Source organism: Oncorhynchus gorbuscha, linkage group LG02, assembly GCF_021184085.1.
Source record: "Oncorhynchus gorbuscha isolate QuinsamMale2020 ecotype Even-year linkage group LG02, OgorEven_v1.0, whole genome shotgun sequence".
Taxonomy (NCBI): domain Eukaryota; kingdom Metazoa; phylum Chordata; class Actinopteri; order Salmoniformes; family Salmonidae; genus Oncorhynchus; species Oncorhynchus gorbuscha.
In genome coordinates this window covers 18,869,247-18,889,470 of record NC_060174.1, presented here as the reverse complement: position 1 = coordinate 18,889,470, position 20,224 = coordinate 18,869,247, and the positions used below count along the sequence as shown (strand labels likewise).

The window sequence follows — 20,224 nt, the reverse complement described above, 5'->3', positions numbered from 1 at the left end:
TCCATCTACAGATAAATAGTTAAGGAATTTTACAGATGTATGTTGAAAACGTTTTTGGGAGATGCAATGGATCATTGGGGATCATTCAGTATTCCCTTTTTTTGTTCAGTGAAATCATCCCATGTGAAGAGTCAACTCATTTAATTAAAGTTCAGTTAGTAACTGTTTTTTGTTTGTTTTTTTCTATTGGAAGGATTTAATCATTTGCAATTGTCTACTTATGATAAGGTAAAATGTTTGTTTCTCTCATATTATATGGTAAATATATCCAATGCAAATAAACATCTACTTTTTAAATGGTATTAATATTAATTCCCATATATTCCCGTTAATTCCCACATAGTTTCCACCTGAATATTCCCCAAAATGTGCAACCCTAATAGTGAGTAATATGTTTGGAACATCAAATCACAATAATATTTCAGTATCAAATACATATTGTATTGGCACCTAAGAATTGTTATTATATCGTATCGTGAGGTCCCTGGCAATTGCCAACCCTAATGTTTGCTCCCAAATATTCAAGCCCTGTCCGGTCTATTCTAGTTCATCATTCATTCATTCATTCAGATGTCTGTGTATATGGTTCTGGTTTCAGTCACTACACTAGTGGTGTGGTTGCTTCATGTTCTGGTATGCACTGGGTTGGACACATACTCTGGGATATACTTTTCCTCTCGTACTGGGGAAGACTCACATTCTCATGTAGTGGTGTCATTGTGTTCTTGTTTCAATGAAGCTGCGCTCTGTGGCCTTGGTGACTTCTCTGCAGAATGGAGAAGGAAGAACTGAAGATTGTGAATAAGGATGAGGAGGATGAGATGGTGTGTTTTCTTATTTTACCTTGAGTTCTTTCCCTCCCGCCCTTCTTTTCCTTCCCGCCCTTCTTTTCCCTCCCGCCCTTCTTTTCCCTCCCGCTCTTCTTTTCCCTCCCGCCCTTCTTTTTCTTTTCCCTTTTCCCCCGCTCTTCTTTTCCCTCCCGCTCTTCTTTTCCCTCCCGCTCTTCTTTTCCCTCCCGCCTTCTTTTCCCTCCCGCTCTTCTTTTCCCTCCCGCTCTTCTTTTCCCTCCCGCTCTTCTTTTCCCTCCCGCTCTTCTTTTCCCTCCCGCTCTTCTTTTCCCTCCCGCTCTTCTTTTCCCTCCCGCCCTTTCTTTCCCGCTCTCTCTCTCGCTCTGAATTGCACATATGCCAATGCCTAATAGTTTATTCAAATCAAATGGGGTACGAACTCATGTTAAAGTTTGACTCAAACTCCCCTGATGACCCCATATGAACTGCCATTTTAACCGTCCCCTCTGGCTCCCGCTAGGAGCTCCAGGGGTACCGCGTGTGTCGGTGGCGTGTGGCAGTGGTGAGCCTGGGGGTGCTGTGTACAGGGGGTTTCCTCCTGCTGCTGCTCTACTGGATGCCAGAATGGTGTGTGAAGGCCACCTGCACCCGGACCACCGTCAGAGAGGCTGAAGTGGTGCTGCTCCAATCAACCGTAAGCCATTCTGAATATTTTCATAAGACTTCATTTTAAAGTAGACAGATCAGCCACAAATTTGTAGTTCGTTAGTGTATTTTTAAGTATCTTATTAGCCATTTATTAGTCCTTAATTAAGTGTTGTCTTATTCAAACATAAGTCATGTGTTATTGGACAATCCTTAATAAGCACACATCTCCACATCCATGAGCAAATGTTTAAGGATTTCCTGACACTGGATTTGTGTAGGTTCATGAAATACATCCAACATTCAACAAAAAATGTGACGTAAACAATTAGCATCGAAACTTCCATGGTAATCACAATGGCCACTTTCAGGACACATGTCACCATTCAATACTTATTGGGAATCTTATCAATCATATTAATGTTCCTTCCATTATAGGATAATACTGGGTGGACTATAGGATATGAGAGAAGTTGACTTAAGGTGTCAATCTGACTTTTTGCACCACCTGTACAAACACATATAATGCATCAAAATCTAAATGTCCTTCACTGAATCGTAGGCTTTTCACATACGAAGGAAATTTAGCTTCAATGTCCAAATACGTGGTTCACAGAGAACCTGTCACCGCTGATGGTATGTGTGTGTCTCAGGATGACTTTAAGCGCTGGTTCCTGGCCAAGGTGCGTGTGATGCTGGCCCCTGGAAGAAACCCCTTTGACAGCCTGGAGACCCAGACCACTCCCCCCATGACCAATGGACACTCCCCCCACCCCTCGGACGGTTTCACCCAGGAGTTAATCAGGAAGTACGCAGAGTACCAACCCACTCAGGTAATACCACGCGATGGCACACACGATAACACACATCTGTCTTTTTGCTTTCTTTACTGGTTTCTTTCTCACATACGCTCACGCTCAAAAGTATACATCTTTATGGTCAATGAAATGGGGAGGGAAAAGTTTCTGCCTTAGTTATTTTTGCTAACATTCTTATTTCTTTCTCCCTTCAGATTCGCTATTTTACACTCCATAGCACAAAGTACTACTGGAACGACGAGGTCCACAATTTTGAAGTATTAACGTAAGCAATTTAACAGACTATTATTATAGCCAGTGACCTGGATACTTTCCAAATGGTTTGTGTAATGCATGTCCAAGCAAATGTTCTAATGGAGGCCTCGTTTCCCTTCTTTCACACACACACACACACACACACACACACACACACACACACACACACACACACACACACACACACACACACACACACACACACATACACACAGGGGCCTGGAGGACCGGGAGGTGACCTGTTCCACCGTCCACTCAGAGCACAGCACGGGGCTCACCAGCAACCAGCAGGAGTACAGGTAACTTATACCAAACACCTTGTACAGAGTGGAAGGCCATGATGGTTTGAGAAATGTGATGTGTTGAGGTTAAATTCACCCCATAGGAATGCTTGGTTTTGGTGCATTAGCTAAGTCACTCAAAGGTGGTACTGATACCTGCAAAATGTATATTGTTACTCTTACACTTAACCCTGGCCTTCCTACGGTAGATTCATTACCCCCATCCCCCACTGCCAGCCTTCATGGTTGAAAGCAGATACTGCAGGTCACAGCAGCCTCTCTGTCACTTTAGACGCCCAGTCACCTCACACAGCCCTGACAACACCTTCTAATAGCCCTGTGTCAGTCTGCTCAGAGCTGGCCTTCTGTTCCCCATGTGTCACTCACCCAGCCTCTAGAGGGAGGGAGAGAGTGTGTTCATGTGTGACTCTGACCTACTTAATGTAGCACTGTCAGTGTCACACCTTATCAATGGTTTTATTAGACACATTGTGTCTGTGTGTGTGAGAGAAACATTTGTTATAAAGTTGAATGAGTTGTTAGTTTGAACTGTAAATGTTAAACCTTTGTTCTCTCGTGCTTTCCCACAGGAGACTGTTTTTCGGAGTGAATGAAATTGCAGTGAAAGTGCCTTCAGTTTTCAAGCTTCTAATCAAAGAGGTATGAGAGGTTTTGGGTGTAAATGTGAATAAGGTGTTCATACCCACTACTTAAAGGATGCTTGATTTTCTTATCAGAGCTCATTTTCTCTGACACCTAATTGATAACATAAGTCTATATGAATGATTTACATCCAAAGGTGCCTATCAAAATCAATAGCTAATTTAGCTGAGATATAACGATCAAGATAATGAACTCCTGTGCCTGGCATTTTAATGGGAAAGTTCTGTTGAATGGAAGCCAACTTGGCTTTAAGCTTTTTTTTCTGACCAGACAGATTTAGATTCTGAGTTGTTGCAGGGAGGTTGTCTTTAGTCTAATGAGTGAACACTGTGAACAGGGGCCAACAATGACAGTAAAAACAGCATTTTCCACCTCCGCAGTTCCGCTCAGCTCCTTATTGTCGTTCTAGTTCTCTGACGTCTCTCTCGCTCTCTTTGACCCCACGGTCTCTGCGACAGTCTCCATGTCTCTGTGCTCTGTCTGTCTCCCTCACTCTGTATGCTGCACTCTCTGTATAAAGAAACACATTGAACCATATGTGTCCAGAGATATTTCACATGTATACCCTTTTCCCACTATTGAGCCAAACATGACATATTATGGTTAGCCTGCTATAGGGCTTAATCAGGCATTATTCTAGTAGATGTCCAAGTGGATGTCTTGTTGCAGCTTGTTGTTTTGAAGAAGTTGTTTGACATGCCTCTTTCTTTCTTTCCCTCCTTTCCTTCCCTCCTGCAGGTCCTCAACCCTTTCTACATCTTCCAGCTCTTCAGTGTGATCCTGTGGAGCGCTGATGAGTACTACTACTATGCCGCAGCCATAGTCTTTATGTCGGTCATTTCCATAGCTACCTCGCTGTACACCATCAAAAAGGTATGTCTGTCCCCGCCCCTTGGTCTCCTCTGATTTCTTTACTTACCTACACACACACATTTTTTTTTCTCTGCACTATTGGTTAGAGCCTGTAAGTAAGCATTTCACTGTAAGGTCTATTCTGCGCACGTGACAAATAACTAAACTTTGATTTTGATCTATCCCTTTTTGTCTGTCCTCTCTTTCTCAACCCCTCTCATCCCCAATCTTATTATTCCTTCCACAATTTGGAAAAATGTATTCAATAATCAAAAGGTGAGTCTGGGGCCTTTCTGAACTGGCTGGAACCAGGCTGAATTAGGCTCATCTGGACTAAAACAGACGTTTAGCCCCCTCCCCACTCTAGGGCCCTGGGTTCAGCCCGTTACAATCACACTGCATAAGTAGAGAGATGGAGGGAGGTGAAGGGGTGGAGGCTTCACCTGGGGCCCTAGGTTTACACAAAGGAGATCGCCCCCTTAGAATCACACAGCATATGGAAGAGGGAGATAAAGAGAGAGAGGTTGGATGGATGGGGAGGGGGCAGCAAAGTCTTCTCTGGGAATTTCAAGGGACATTGAGAATCTATTAACTGTTTTTGTAGCACCTGATGTGTGGTTATGCTTATTGGCTGTTCTCTCCTTTTCAGCAATACGTCACGCTTCATGACATGGTGTCAGCACACAGTATTGTCCGAGTTTCAGTCTGCAGAGCCAGCAACGGTTTGTCTAATATAACTCACTAAGATTTCATGCACTTTGACTAGTGTTCAATTCACCAGTAGAACGGCACACATCTGTGTGTGTGTGCGCTCCCACAGCAGGCTCAGGCTGTGCATGTGATGCTTCAGCATTTTCCCCCTGCTGCCCAGAAGGGCGTGAGTAATGAGAGATGTTCTGAACAAGACTGGGGCTCTGACGCACAGAATACCTCTCTTTTATCCTCCTCCCTTCCTTCCACTCATCTCTCCCTCTGTACTTTCCCTGCATTCTCCTCTCTCCACACCTGCTCTCCCCTCTGTTGAATCCTAATAGACATCGAGGAGGCCCTGTCCACTGACCTGGTGCCCGGCGACGTCATGGTCATCCCTAGCAATGGGACCATTATGCCCTGCGACGCAGTGCTGATCAGCGGCACCTGCATCGTCAACGAGAGCATGCTGACAGGTGAGACTTGGAGATTCTGCCTTCTCGCTCTCTCACTGCTGGTCACTTGCCAAATACAGAATTCTAAAATATATTTATTTGACATTTGTGCAAAGCCTCACACAACACTACACTCTGTAAATACCTAGCTCTTCCCCCTCCCCCAAGGCGAGAGTGTGCCAGTCACCAAGACTAACCTCCCCAACCCGGGCGAAGGGGACAAGGAGGGTGACACAGCTTACAGCATGGAGGAGCACAAGAGACACACCCTCTTCTGTGGCACGCACGTCATACAGACCCGCTTCTACTCAGGGGAGCTGGTCAAGGCAGTGGTGGTCCGCACAGGTTAGCCGTCTGTTTGTCCGTTCGTGTCCTCAGTCACAACACACCCAGTATGCCTTTTCAAATTGTTGTACGATCATGATCTGATTTTGGATAATAAAATGAGTGTTTACCATATTCTGAATGTAGTGCCTCCTCCATCCCCCCCCAGGTTTCAGCACAGCTAAGGGCCAGCTGGTGCGCTCCATCCTGTACCCCAAGCCCACCGACTTCAAGCTGTACCGCGACGCCTACCTCTTCTTGCTGTGCCTGGTGGCTATAGCTGGCATCGGCTTTGTCTACTCCATCGTCCTCAGCATCATGAACAATGTACTGGGCCACACAGTACACTATACTCTGGCTGGGCTGGGGAGGGAGTGGGAGGGAGAGTGACTAGTCCTATAGAGGCTGTAGAAGGTTTCTAGATCACAGTGGACAATTATGGCTAGTTAGCTTCATGACCAATTCAATCCCTACAGTAACCCCTGCTGTATTGTCATTTTTTTCCTTGTCTACTGTACCCCAGGTGCCAGCCAAGACCATCATCATTGAGTCCCTGGACATAATCACCATCACTGTGCCCCCCGCGCTGCCCGCTGCCATGACGGCGGGCATCGTGTACGCCCAGCGCCGCCTCAAACGCATCGGCATCTTCTGCATCAGCCCCCAGAGGATCAACATCTGTGGCCAGCTCAACCTGGTCTGCTTCGACAAGGTGGACACACACACACACACACATTGGTAGAGGAGAGGCTGTGCTGGGGAAACTAGTCATGGTGTGGTGATCCGGTATGGTAGTCACCCTGCTCAACAGTTAGTGCTATATATCTCCCCTATTCACTTTGTGCCTCTGTCTTCAGACAGGTACACTCACAGAGGATGGATTAGACCTGTGGGGAGTCCAGAGAGTGGAGAAGGGGACTTTCCACCTGTCAGAGGAGAATGCCTACAAGGACACTCTGGTTAAGTCCCAGTTTGTAGCCTGCATGGCCACCTGCCACTCTCTTACCAATATCGATGGCAAGCTGTCCGGAGACCCTCTGGATCTGAAGATGTTCGAGGCCACAGGCTGGGTGAGTGACTGAAACTTTACCCTTAATCTCTAACCTGTGTGTCCTTCACTCTTTCTTTACCCAAACAATGTGTTTCATGCTCAGAAATGTTGACTCAAAATATGTTGCTTTGAGAGATTTTCCGGCTTCTATTTTCAGACATATATTTGCTTCTCCCTGACTTTCAATGTTGTTCCGATCATACTTATTGTATCCATTTTGCGATGCTGGTCAGCTGAAATCTTGACTTTCGATGCTGCTTAGATTTTCTAATGTTGACTCCTCTCCCTGTCAGATCCTGGAGGAGGCCACTGAAGAGGAGACCTCCCTCCACAACCGTATCATGCCCACCGTGGTGCGGCCCCCCAAGCAACTGATGCCCCCCGAGCCCGTCATGTCACCTGAACAGGACATGGTGCGAACAGGTTACCCCTCCTGAGAGCAAGGCTCAGTGCTGCCCCCAATGGACACACACCCTCAGCATTGATCATGTCTCCCTCATCACATGTTGATTTGTTCTGTTGCTGTTAACTCTTGGTCATGTGTAAACATTCAAGTTCATGTTAATCATAGAAAACCCAGATACCATTCAGAACTATGTTCACATTCTATGTTCCTCTCGCATTCTTTGAAATGCACTGTTTGACTGTACGTTCACTCTATGTTCTTGTCTTTCACATTGTAGGAGCTGTATGACTTGTCGGTAAGTAGTGCAGTCTCAAGTTTTGAATATTTATTGTACCTTTACGTAGAGGTGAAAGATCTGGAGGTTAAAGGTCATTCTGTGTGTTGTCCTCATGCAGTCGGCCTATGAGATTGGTATCGTGCGTCAGTTCCCCTTCTCCTCGGCGCTGCAGAGGATGTGTGTGGTGGCCCGTCTGCTGGGGGAGAAGCGCATGGATGCCTACCTCAAGGGGGCACCAGAGGTGGTGGCCAGCCTCTGCAAGAAAGACACTGGTTGGTCTCTTAACTGTTTACTCTGAATTTGCCTATGCACTTTGCAGACGCTCCTATTGAGAAAAAGTTACGGTCAGTATAGTAATGAACGAATGCTCTGCTACTGAATTGTTAGTCCCTTGGTCTAACCAAGTGAGATAATTGACCGCTTTGATGTCAACAGTAGTGGCATGATCAAAGACCAGCAGTTTCAAAGGTTTACTGCCTGGAATCTTGTATTTTCCTTCATTTCCAAGAAGTTTCTGAACCCATCTCTCTCCCTCACACACACAAACAATGTCTATTTAAGGGCTATATTGGCATGGGAAACCAATGTTTACTTTGCCAAAGGAAGTGAAATGGATAATAAACTATAAAACATTTACTGGGAACATTACACTTACACAAGTTCCAAAAGAATAGACATTTCAATGTCATGTCTAAACTCAGCAAAAAAAGAAATGTCCCCTGTCAACTGTGTTTATTTTCAGCAAACTTAACATGTGTAAATATTTGTTTGAACATAAGATTCAACAACTGATACAAACTGAACAAGTTCCACAGACATGTGACTAACAGAAATGTAATAATGTGTCCCTGAACAAAGGGGGGGTCAAAATCAAAAGTAACAGTCAGTATCTGGTGCCACCAGCTGCATTAAGTACTGTAGTGCGTCTCCTCCTCATGGACTGCATCAGATTTGCCAGTTCTTGCTGTGAGATGTTACCCCACTCTTCCACCAAGGCACCTGCAAGTTCCCAGACATTGCTGGGGGGAATGGCCCTAGCCCTCACCCTCCAATCCAACAGGTCCCAGACGTGCTCAAAGAGATCCGGGCTCTTCACTGGCCATGGCAGTGGCCACCTCCAAATCGATCCTGCTCCTCTCTTGCAGGAATTCACGCACAGAACGAGCAGTATGACATTGTGGCATTGTCATGCTGGAGGGTCATGTCAGGATGATCCTGCAGGAAGGGTACCACATGAGGGAGAAGGACGTCTTCCCTGTAACGCACAGCGTTGAGATTGCCTGCAATGACAACAAGCTCAGTCCGATGATGCTGTGACACATCGCTCCAGACCATGACGGAACCTCCAAACCGATCCCGCTCCAGAGTACAGGCCTCGGTGTTACGCTCATTCCTTCAACGATAAATGCGAATCCGACCATTACCTCAGGTGAGACAAAACCGCAACTCGTCAGTGAAGAGCACTTTTTGCCAGTCTTGTCTGGTCCAGCAACAGTGGGTTTGTGCCCATAGGCAACGTTGTTGTCGGTGATGTCTGGTGAGGACCTGCCTTACAACAGGCCTACAAAACCCTCAGTCCAGCCTCTCAGCCTATTGTAGACAGTCTGAGCACTGGAGGGATTGTGCGTTCCTGGTGTAACTCGAGCAGTTGTTGCCATCCTGTACCTTTCCGTAGGTGTGATGTTCGGATGTACTGATCCTGTGCTGGTGTTGTTACACGTAATCTGCCACTGCGAGGATGATCAGCTGTCCGTATTGTCTCTCTTAGGCATCTCACAGTACGAACATTGCAATTTATTGCCCTGGCCACATCTGCAGTTCTCATGCCTCCTAGCAGCATGCCTAAGGCATGTTCACGCAGGTGAGCAGAGACCCTGGGCATCTTTCTTTTGGTGTTTTCCTCAGTAGAAAGGCCTCTTTTGTGTCCTAAGTTTTCATAAATGTGACCTTAATTGCCTACCGTCTGTAAGCTGTTAGTGTCTTAATGACCGGTCTACAGGTGCATGTTCATTAATTGTTTATGGTTCATTGAACAAGCATGGGAAACAGTGTTTAAACCCTTTACAATGAAGATCTGGATTTTTACGAATTATCTTTGAAAGACAGGGTCCTGAAAAAGGGACATTTCTGTTTTTGCTGAGTTTGTACAGTGTTGTAATGATGTGCAAAACATAACATGAATAAACATAAATATAGGTTGTGTTTACAATGGTTTTTGTTCTTCACTGGTTGCCCTTTTTCTTGTGGCAGCAGGTCACAAATCTGCGGTGATCGCACACTGGTATTTCACCCAATAGATATGGGAGTTTATCAAAATTGGATTTGTTCTTTAATTCTTTGTGGGTCTGTGTAATCTGAGGGAAATATGTGTCTCTAATATGGTCATACATTGGCAGGAGGTTAGGAAGTGCAGCTCAGTTTCCACCTCATTTTGTGGGCAGTGTGCACATAGCCTGTCTTCTCTTAGGCTATGCTCACTGACTCTGTACATAGTCAAAGCTTTCCTTAAGTTTGGGTCAGTCACAGTGGTCAGGTATTCTGCCACTGTGTACTCTCTGTTTAGGGCCAAATAGCATTCTAGTTTGCTCTGTTTTTCCAATGTGTCAAGTAATTATCTTTTTGTTTTCTCATGATTTGCTTGGGTCTAATTCTCCTGTCTGTGTGTCTCTCTCTGTCTGTGTGTGTCTCTCTCTCTCTGTCTGTGTGTGTCTCTCTCTCTCTGTCTGTGTGTGTGTCTCTCTCTCTCTGTCTGTGTGTGTGTCTCTCTCTCTCTGTCTGTGTGTGTGTCTCTCTCTCTCTGTCTGTGTGTGTCTCTCTCTCTCTCTGTGTGTGTGTCTCTCTCTCTCTCTGTCTGTGTGTCTCTCTCTCTCTCTCTGTCTGTGTGTGTCTCTCTCTCTGTCTGTGTGTGTGTGTCTCTCTCTCTCTGTCTGTGTGTGTGTGTCTCTCTCTCTCTGTCTGTGTGTGTGTCTCTCTCTCTCTCTGTCTGTGTGTGTGTCTCTCTCTCTGTCTGTGTGTGTGTGTCTCTCTCTCTCTGTCTGTGTGTGTGTCTCTCTCTCTCTCTGTCTGTGTGTGTGTCTCTCTCTCTCTCTGTCTGTGTGTGTGTCTCTCTCTCTCTCTGTCTGTGTGTGTGTCTCTCTCTCTCTCTGTCTGTGTGTGTGTCTCTCTCTCTCTGTCTGTCTGTGTGTGTGTCTCTCTCTCTCTGTCTGTGTGTGTGTGTCTGTCTCTCTGTCTGTGTGTGTGTCTCTGTCTCTCTGTGTGTAGTTCCAGAAGACTTTGCAGAGGTTCTGGAGGACTACACCAAGCAGGGCTTCCGTGTCATCGCCCTGGCCCACCGCCGCCTGGAGTCCAAACTCACCTGGCACAGAGTACAGAATGTCAACAGGGATCAGATGGAGGCCAACATGGAGTTCCTGGGGCTGATCATCATGCAGAACAAGCTGAAGGCTGAGACCTCCGGGGTACTGCAGGACCTACGCAGGGCACACATCCGCACCGTCATGGTCACTGGTGAGAAAGCTGGCACAACAACATGTTTAACATATAAACAGACATTCAGTAACACACTACATCTATCCTTCCTCCCTGCAGTAGACTTGACTTTTTGTTGTCGTTTTCAAAGTTTGATGGATGTATTCCTGGAATCCTGACAAATATAGTTCTGGGTCTTGCAGCTTAACGGGCAGAAAGCCCCAAAGTCCAGCCTGTCCCCCCTTTTTTTCTCTCTCTCTTTCTCTCTTTTTGTCGGTCTCTCTCTCTCTGTCTCTCTCTCTCTCTCTCTCTCTCTCTCTCTCTCTCTCTGCTCTCTCTCTCTCTCTCTCTCTCTCTCTCTCTCTCTCTCTCTCTCTCTCTCTCTCTCTGTCTCTGTCTCTGTCTCTCTCTCTGTCTCTCTCTCTGTCTCTCTCTCTGTCTCTCTCTCTGTCTCTCTGTAGCTTTCAGCAGTGTAAATGTAATCAAAATATCAGATAGAAATTCAGGGCCCGCCAAGTCCTTTCATGCAGGTCGCTGGTCCAGAGCCAGTACCAGCAGGCCATCCGATCCCACTCACAACCCCTACCCAGGTTTGGAGTGTCACAATGGGGAGAGCGCCAGGACAATACCCCCGTTAGGAAATTATTTGTTTGGAGTTCCCTCTCATGGTTTTGAATAGGTTTGTGCTTAAGGGCAACATACACGGAGTATACCAAACATTAGGAACACCTTCATAATATTGAGTTGCACCCCTTCCAAATGACATCAATAAGGGATCATAGTTTTCACATGAATTAATCTGGTCAGTCTGTCATGGAAAGTGTGTTTTAATGTTTTGTACACTCAGTGTAAAACATCTCTCCTCCAGGTGACAACATGTTAACGGCCATCTCGGTGGCTAGGGACTGTGGCATGATTCCCCCTCAGGACCAGGTCATCATCGCCGACGCGCTGCCCCCTAAAGATGGCCAGGTGGCCAAGATCATTTGGCGCTACGCAGACAACCCCAGCAAACATGTGGGCAAAGCACCACGCCTGGAGGTGAGGGACCCCTGGTGGTGGGTGTGGCTCATTACAGCTCCGACAGACACACACACACACACAAATGTACACACACACTGATCCCCCTTAGATCCATGCAGGAAAACATCAGAACTCAGAAATTGCCCTGTGTGCACACGCATCAGGAATGGATGAATGAATGTGTGTGTTCTGTGTTCCAGACACTGGCTCACAGAGGTCACACCACCAGCCAGTCATTGTGTCAGATTGTGTCTAGATGCTATCGGGAATATGTATATTTAGTGGCATACCTCGAGGTCTCCACGTCAGTTTATATGGAAACTGAAGTTGTTCGTCTCTATCTTGAACGATTGTTAATCTACAAAGGCCATGTTGTACCTTTCAATCATTTACAAGATGTCATTCTTCCCTTGCTCACCTGCACCTGCTTTTCCCTGCCCCTTCCTGTCCCAACAGGAAGTACAGATCAATCTAGAGGATGTGCATCACACTCACAAGCCTCAGGACCAGTACCACTTTGCTATGAGTGGCAAGTCCTTTGCTGTCATCACTGAGCACTTTCAGGACCTGCTGCAAAAGGTACACCACCCCTCCATTCCCTTATAAACGCATAGCTACTGCTGTTGTGATTTGGTTGTGTCTAATGCATTGTTGTTGACCTATCTGGTGTAGTTGGTGCTGCATGGCACTGTGTTTGCCAGAATGGCCCCCGACCAGAAGACCGAGCTCATTGAGGCACTGCAGAGTGTGGAGTGAGTAGAAACCCTGTTGACTCAGTTCACCCTCTTCATAGATCTTTTCAAATATTTAAACATTTCATTAATTACATTTACAACAGTCAAATGATCTTCTCTTTCACCCATCTGCAGTTATTTTGTGGGCATGTGTGGAGACGGCGCAAACGATTGTGGTGTAAGTACAGACTCTTTGAAAGCATGCAAATAGAAGTAAAGACACCGTCATTCCTTTTAATGTTCTTGTTTCTGACAACTTTCTACCGTCTCCTCCACCCTCGCTCTCCAGGCTTTGAAGAGGGCTCACGGTGGGATCTCTCTCTCTGAGCTGGAGGCCTCTGTAGCCTCTCCCTTCACTTCCAGGACACCCAACATCTCCTGTGTGCCTAGCCTCATCAGGTAGGCATGCCCTGGGCCTCCAGCACCACAATACTACCCTACACCATCAGCTGAACATGGCTAACAAACTAACACCATCCTACTACCAAGCTTCCAGGCTAATCAGTCAGCCTTATGAACTTGCACGCTGACTCACTCGTTTGCACCGCAATAAAAAACTACTCTTTCTCCACAGAGAAGGGCGAGCGGCTCTCATCACCTCCTTCTGTGTGTTCAAGTTCATGGCCCTCTACAGCATCATCCAGTACATCAGTGTCACCCTGCTCTACTCTGTGAGTACAGTACCCCTCCTTTAGACTCTGCACTCCTGTCAGGAGAATACCTCAGAGATCCTATTAAATATGTCATTCTATGGATATTACTCTCTGGTGTATATAGTAGCTGATCTCTGACCTTCTCTCTCTAACCCTGTCAGATCCTCAGTAACCTGGGAGACTTCCAGTTCCTCTTCATCGACATCGCAATCATCCTCCTCGTAGTCTTCACCAGTAAGTAAACAACACCAGTTAGATGGAGCGTTATGTTATTGCAAAATTCCCTTTTTTGATGCTGCAGACATTACTTGTTTGATCTAGTACCAACTTTCTATCTTCTGGTTCCTTTTCTTTTTCTCTCCCACCTTCTCTGTCCAGTGTCTCTGAACCCAGCGTGGAAGGAGCTGGTGTCGAGGCGTCCCCCCTCAGGTCTGATCTCAGGCCCTCTGCTGTTTTCCGTGCTGACTCAGATCCTCATCTGTCTGGGCTTCCAGACCATTGCCTTCCTCTGGGTCCGACACCAGGCCTGGTACCACATCTGGACGCCACAGTCCAAGTGAGTCCAAGTTCAACCCCCACAATAACTATTGGACCTATTCAAAACACACTATTTGGAGGATAGCTGTATCAGTCTAAAATCACCAATAAGACACCTGTAACAAAACACCAATGGACCAATGAGACAACTGTACCAGACTCAAAACAAACCAATAACCAACTGTAAACACAGTAACATTAGCCGTGATTGTCTTCCTGTATGTCATTACCTCAAAGAGTAGGGACGTCGCCAGTAAGCTTTTGACTTGTAAAGCTGCTTCCTGCTAAACATCTGTGTGTGTGCCCGGTGTCTCCTCTCCCAGTGCCTGCAACTCGTCCCTCCGTGCCAACTTGGGGCCAGAACACAACTCCTCAGAGGAGAAGGACGACCACAACATCAAGAACTACGAGAACACCTCCCTGTTCTACGTCTCCTCCTTCCAGTACCTCATCGTGGCCATCGTCTTCTCCAAGGGGAAGCCCTTCAGACAGCCCAGTTACAAAAACTGTGAGGATCACTACTTACACCAATGTTCCCACATACCTACCTGAAAATCAGATAAAGGTTTAAGTGTTGGTTCTAAAATCAGTTGACGGTTTGAGATTTGTTGAAAGTGCAACATTGGGGGGAGTGTCTTTTGCTGTGTGACTGACATGTTGGTTTTATCGTCTCTCTTCCGTCTCTGCAGGGCCTTTTGTGGTGTCATGTATTGGCCTGTACATATTTATGTTCTTCATAATGTTTTACCCTGTGTCTACTATCGATGAATTCCTAGAGGTGAGTGGACGTCAACCATGAGAGACAAGCTTTATACAGATATTAGCCTCAAGTTTTGGTTGAATTGAGTCCTACAATAGTGACATTGTGAATTAACATGGCACTGCTCCACTGTCTTGTGAATCTGTTTCTCTTTTTATATTTTTTATATAGATTGTGTGTGTTCCGTTTGAATGGAGAATCACTCTGTTCTTCATCATCATAGTCAATGCAGCCGTGTCTATATTGGTGGAGGTAAGACACACACACTAACGCATGAACATCAAAGTGAGATGTGCGCTGTCCATTTTGCATTATTCTGAGCTCTCTTTACACCATGTTACATAGGTCATTTTCTCATGTACAATTTGTTTTGTCATGCAATGTTTTCATTAGTGGCACTTAGGTTCAGTCAGGTGGTGCTGGATTGTGTGTTGACTGTGGCCTACTGACCGACTGGAGGTTGACTGTGGCCTACTGACCGACTGGAGAGTGACTGTGGCCTACTGACCGACTGGAGAGTGACTGTGGCCTACTGACCGACTGGAGAGTGACTGTGGCCTACTGACCGACTGGAGAGTGACTGTGGCCTACTGACCGACTGGAGAGTGACTGTGGCCTACTGACCGACTGGAGAGTGACTGTGGCCTACTGACCGACTGGAGAGTGACTGTGGCCTACTGACCGACTGGAGAGTGACTGTGGCCTACTGACCGACTGGAGAGTGACTGTGGCCTACTGACCGACTGGAGAGTGACTGTGGCCTACTGACCGACTGGAGAGTGACTGTGGCCTACTGACCGACTGGAGAGTGACTGTGGCAGAATATTAACAGATGAAGCTGAGGGCTGAGCCAATGTCTGTCTGACATACCATTTGACTACCTTTTCATTATGAAAAAGCCAGACATTTTTCATTGTCTTTCATTGATGTAACTCAATGAAACTCTACCTTTTAGCGGACACATACACACAATTCCTCCCAAAAAACATTCCTTACCCCAGGACTTCAACGGGTGACTATCCAGGAACATAACGAACACTCAATTTCTGCCTAGATTTGACATTCATTGACGGGATATACAAAAACAGGCTTAACGTTTTGGCTTAATCGCCTTCATCACATAATTCCTACCTGTAAATACAACCTGCAATCACCAAAGTGACTGCCATACTGTAGTCCACTCATTCAACCTAATGGGTGGTTGGTTACACACCTAGTTCCTTTTCTCTCTCAATCTCCAGGTGTCAGAAAATGATGACCTAAAGATTTGTGGCCCAATGATAATGGCTTACCAGTGATTTACTATTAGAAAATGTTCCTGGCTTACCCTGCACAGTAGAGCAGTAGCACTACAGTGGCTTCAGGAAGTATTCACGCCCCTTGACCTTTTCCACGTTGTTACAGTCTGAATTTAAAATAGAGAAGAAAACATTTCACTGGCCTACACACTACCCCATATAATTAATACAAAATGAAAAGCTGAAATGTCTTGAGTCAATAAGTATTCAACCTCTTTGTTATGGCAAGCCTAAATAATTTCAGGGATAAAAATGTGCTTAATAAGTGCATGGGCTCACTGTGTGTAGTACTTGTGTTAATATGATTTGTTAATGACTACCCCACACATACAGTTTATCTGTAAGGTCCCTCAGTCGAGCAGTGAATTTCAAACACTGATTCAACCACAGTTTTCCAATGTCTCGCTAAGAAGGGAACCTATTAGTTGATGGGTAAAAATATAAAAAGCAGATATTGAGTATCCGTTTGAGCATGGTGAAGTTATTCATTACACTTTGGATGGTGTATCAATACAACGATACAGGTGTCTTTCCTAACTCAGTTACAGGGGGGGATTAAACTGCTCAGGGATTTCACCATTAGGCCAATGGTCACTTTAAAACAGTTTGCATTTAATGGCTGTGATAGGAGAAAATTGAGGATGGATCAACATTTTATTTACCTCACAATACTAACCTATTTGCAAGAGTGAAAAGGAAGCTTGTACAGAATATTCCAAAACATTCATCCTGTTTGCAACAAGGCACTAAAGTAATACTGCAAAAAATGAGGCAAAGAAATTCACTTTTGGTCCTGAATGCAAAGTGTTGTGTTTGGGGCAAACTAATACACTTTCCATATTTCCAATGCATCTTGTGGGTATACTTGTAATCATTAAGGACTGGAGTAAAATAATATATATTTTTTTTAAACAGACTGGAGCTAAGCACAGGCAACTACCTGGTTGTCTGCTTTCCACCAGACACTGGGATATGAATTCGCCTTTCAGCAGAACAATAACCTAAAACACAAGGCCAAATCTACACTGGGGTTGCTTACCAAGAAGACCTAAATTTGCTTGACAATCTATGGCAAGACTTGAAAATAGATGTCTAGCAATGATCAGCAACAATTTCAGAACTTGAAGAATTTAGAAAATTCTGTGGGCAAATATTGTACAATGCAGGTGTGCACAGCTCTTAGACTTACCCAGAAATACTGGGTAATCACTGCCAAAGGGGATTCTAACATGTATTGACTCGAGGGTGTGAAATAGATATTTCTGTATGTTTTTAGAAAATGTTGCACATTTATTGAAAAAGACATGTTTTTACTTTGGGGAGGGGAAAAACATTTGTAACGCAGGCTGTAATGCAAAACAATGTGGAATAAGTCCAGGGGTATGAATACTTTCAGAAGACACTATATTACTGTGCTGCTCTTATCCCCCCTCTTGAGCCTCACAAGCCCAAGAACAGCTTAGCAGTGACAAGATGGTGCTCTCCCCAAAGCTGCCAACCTCTCACTCCCCAACCAATGACACTCGATGGATAATCACCAGCAACGGATCTGTCACAAAACAAAATCATCACAACAAATTCCAAAAAGCACCGTTCTTCTGTTGTAGATGAAGTTAACACTCTCTCGCTTTATTTGTTTTCATTTATTTTGAGAGTAACTCCTTTTGCCTATCATCACGACTAAGGCAAGCCCTGAAATCACCCTAAATGTCCTTTCAATAGTTTACTATTCAAAAAAACGAATGTACAAAATCTTCTTGAGAGACTCTGTGTGATCAAGTAGCCACTCTACTCTTTGTAATTCTTTCCCGCCCACTGCGCCTATTATTCCATAGACCCTCGTCCTTGACGTCGTCTTATGGAAGCTTGTCTTCAGCCGAGACAAGCAGGGCGGCTATGGCACCACCCATGCCGCTCCAACAACACAGGTTGGGAAATCTGACGCTCCTCCTCTCTTCCACCGTCGCTTTTCACCTCCCCCTGTGCCCCCCTCTTCTTTCTTTCTTTCCTCCTTTCTATATACCCTCCCCAGACCTTGCATGTGCAGACCTGATTGTGCTCTGGCCCCTCTTCTGCCCCCTGGTGGGTCTCCTGTGTTATTACTCTCCTCTGGGAACAAGATTGCCCCAGTCTTCCCTCCTATCTAAAGCTCCAGCAGTAGTACTGATATTGCTCCAGTAAGCTCCCCCTGTTGCATGTACCTCACAGCTTTCCTGTAAGCCGCTAAGAGTGGAAATAGCATGGCCTAGATCAGGTATGTATACACTGCAGGTTAGCTGGTATGTCCCACACATGGTCACTCTTGGCCTCCTTCCATATGTAGCAGGTAAAATGGGCTCCCATTTCCAATTGCAAATAGTCAAAATGACCTTTTTTTCTGAACCGCAGCATCTTAGCTTGTCTGCTTGTTTTGAGGTAATTCTCTGGCAGAAAAACTTCAATCCCCAAAACGTATTGCAATGCTGGACTAAGAACATTTTCTGTTGAGGGGAAAGTTCCCCAGGAAATTATTTCATTGTCTCAGTTATTAACCATTATAAAACAATGTGCATTCTGCAATAAAGTGAACCAATCTGAATCCCATCACTACCTTCTTTTGGTTATATAGTGCATGTGGTGTCATAAGCATGTGATGTCATTCTACTGTCTAAAGGCATGAAAATAAAAATCTGTAATTTAAAGGGATCAATTGGAAAGAGAATGAGTGGGGAATATTCATTGTTTTCTTTGCCGTTTCCTTTGCCCTCTTCTCATCGTTGTTATCGTGCTGTTTCCAGGGGGATCGACCTCTGGGGAGCCAAGTGTCTGTCGTGGCTGTGCTGCCGCCGGAGGAAGGTACCCAAGGCGCGCTACATGCACCTGGCCCAGGAGCTTAGCGTGGACCCTGACTGGCCCCCCAAACCCACCACCACCACCGAGGCCAAGCACCCACTGCCCGGCAACCCCTCTGAAAATGGCTCCTCCTACCAGATAATGGCCGACTCCTAGCACCCCCCCGCCCCACTCTTGGCTAAAGCAAAAACACACACTCCCGACCAAAAGGACAAAAAGAAACAGTGGTCCATGGAAAGAACAAGGCGAAAGATGGGGTGATGGTAGAAAAGGATTTTGGGGTGAAGAAATGGTAGTGTGGATCTCTACATGCTCTTTGCTGCTCAGATCCAGCATACTATTCAGACCCTGGCTGGTCTACGTAACCCTCACCAACCAAACCCCTCAACCTGCCACCACCCCCTGGTATACAATGGTTTGTCTACTACACAAATACACCCCCAGTATGGTCTACTCTATATCCACCCCGCCTTCAGCTGGTCTACCTGCAGTCCAAGAGTCCATGTTGTCCACAGGCTGGGTCCTGTGGCAGAGTCAGACCCCTGTGTCATTATTATGAGTTTAATCATTGCCTCACTGCTTTTTAACCCTTGCAGAACTATGCAGCGAACTGACGAAACTCCAATCTTAGTCTTAAAACGGTAATGATTTTTACAATTGTAATTGGTGTTGCCGTGATTCCTCCATGATCCAGATCTTCTCACATTTTTGCTTTTGTTTGTAAGCAGCCACCAGCCATCTCCACTAACATGGTTATCATACAGTGCACTTGAAGCATGGATGTGCATGAACCCAGCTCCGTTTAGCCATTGTTATATGGTGGCAGCTCCATTTAGCCATTGTTATATGGTGGCAGCTCCGTTTAGCCATTGTTATATGGTGGCAGCTCCGTTTAGCCATTGTTATATGGTGGCAGCTCCGTTTAGCCATTGTTATATGGTGGCAGCTCCGTTTAGCCATTGTTATATGGTGGCAGCAGCATTGTTATATGGTCCGTTTAGCCATTGTTATATTATATTGGTGGCAGCATTGTTATATGGTGGCCGTTTAGCCATTGTTATATGGTGGCAGCTCCGTTTAGCCATTGTTATATGGTGGCAGCTCCGTTTAGCCATTGTTATATGGTGGCAGCTCCATTTAGCCATTGTTATATGGTGGTTGGAATACTACTGCTTACCCAACAGTACTGTAGTATTAATATTGCTGAACAGGGACCAGAACCTTTTTGTATTATGAAACTAGGCATAACAAGAGGCAGCATGCAAATGGCTTGGAATCACGGGTAGCAGCAACCTACCCCCACCCCCCCCTGCATGTAGAAACCATCTAAAGGCGAATAGACTTGCAAAATCATGTCAAACTGGCCTCACATGGGCTAGCGTTGCTCCACGTGGAGAAGGTCTGTCTTTAAAAA

At 45.6% G+C, this 20,224-nt stretch overlaps 1 protein-coding gene across 7 annotated transcripts in view; it reads left to right on the top strand.

Moving 5' to 3' along the window:
• LOC123998526 (polyamine-transporting ATPase 13A3-like) overlaps positions 1-19,779 on the top strand; it is a 51,692-nt gene extending 31,913 nt beyond the window's left edge. For 5 of the 7 annotated variants that reach the window (XM_046303525.1, XM_046303516.1, XM_046303507.1 and 2 more), the window contains 30 exons: positions 740-824; positions 1,309-1,482; positions 2,087-2,266; positions 2,446-2,516; positions 2,722-2,805; positions 3,378-3,447; positions 4,189-4,323; positions 4,952-5,024; positions 5,337-5,468; positions 5,616-5,792; positions 5,941-6,098; positions 6,295-6,483; positions 6,629-6,841; positions 7,116-7,235; positions 7,506-7,523; positions 7,624-7,777; positions 10,767-11,012; positions 11,842-12,014; positions 12,453-12,575; positions 12,669-12,748; positions 12,866-12,908; positions 13,020-13,129; positions 13,305-13,401; positions 13,545-13,617; positions 13,762-13,939; positions 14,244-14,428; positions 14,610-14,698; positions 14,852-14,932; positions 17,814-17,907; positions 18,755-19,779. In XM_046303525.1, the coding sequence (XP_046159481.1) occupies positions 774-824; positions 1,309-1,482; positions 2,087-2,266; positions 2,446-2,516; positions 2,722-2,805; positions 3,378-3,447; positions 4,189-4,323; positions 4,952-5,024; positions 5,337-5,468; positions 5,616-5,792; positions 5,941-6,098; positions 6,295-6,483; positions 6,629-6,841; positions 7,116-7,235; positions 7,506-7,523; positions 7,624-7,777; positions 10,767-11,012; positions 11,842-12,014; positions 12,453-12,575; positions 12,669-12,748; positions 12,866-12,908; positions 13,020-13,129; positions 13,305-13,401; positions 13,545-13,617; positions 13,762-13,939; positions 14,244-14,428; positions 14,610-14,698; positions 14,852-14,932; positions 17,814-17,907; positions 18,755-18,966 (3,783 nt within the window). In that variant the 5' untranslated portion in view covers positions 740-773 and the 3' untranslated portion in view covers positions 18,967-19,779. Of the gene's footprint in view, positions 1-739; positions 825-1,308; positions 1,483-2,086; positions 2,267-2,445; positions 2,517-2,721; positions 2,806-3,377; positions 3,448-4,188; positions 4,324-4,951; positions 5,025-5,336; positions 5,469-5,615; positions 5,793-5,940; positions 6,099-6,294; positions 6,484-6,628; positions 6,842-7,115; positions 7,236-7,505; positions 7,524-7,623; positions 7,778-10,766; positions 11,013-11,841; positions 12,015-12,452; positions 12,576-12,668; positions 12,749-12,865; positions 12,909-13,019; positions 13,130-13,304; positions 13,402-13,544; positions 13,618-13,761; positions 13,940-14,243; positions 14,429-14,609; positions 14,699-14,851; positions 14,934-15,635; positions 16,133-17,813; positions 17,908-18,754 lie in introns of those variants that run through there. The other 2 variants (XM_046303533.1, XM_046303543.1) reach the window with 2 other exon arrangements.
• Positions 19,780-20,224: the final 445 nt, after the last annotated feature.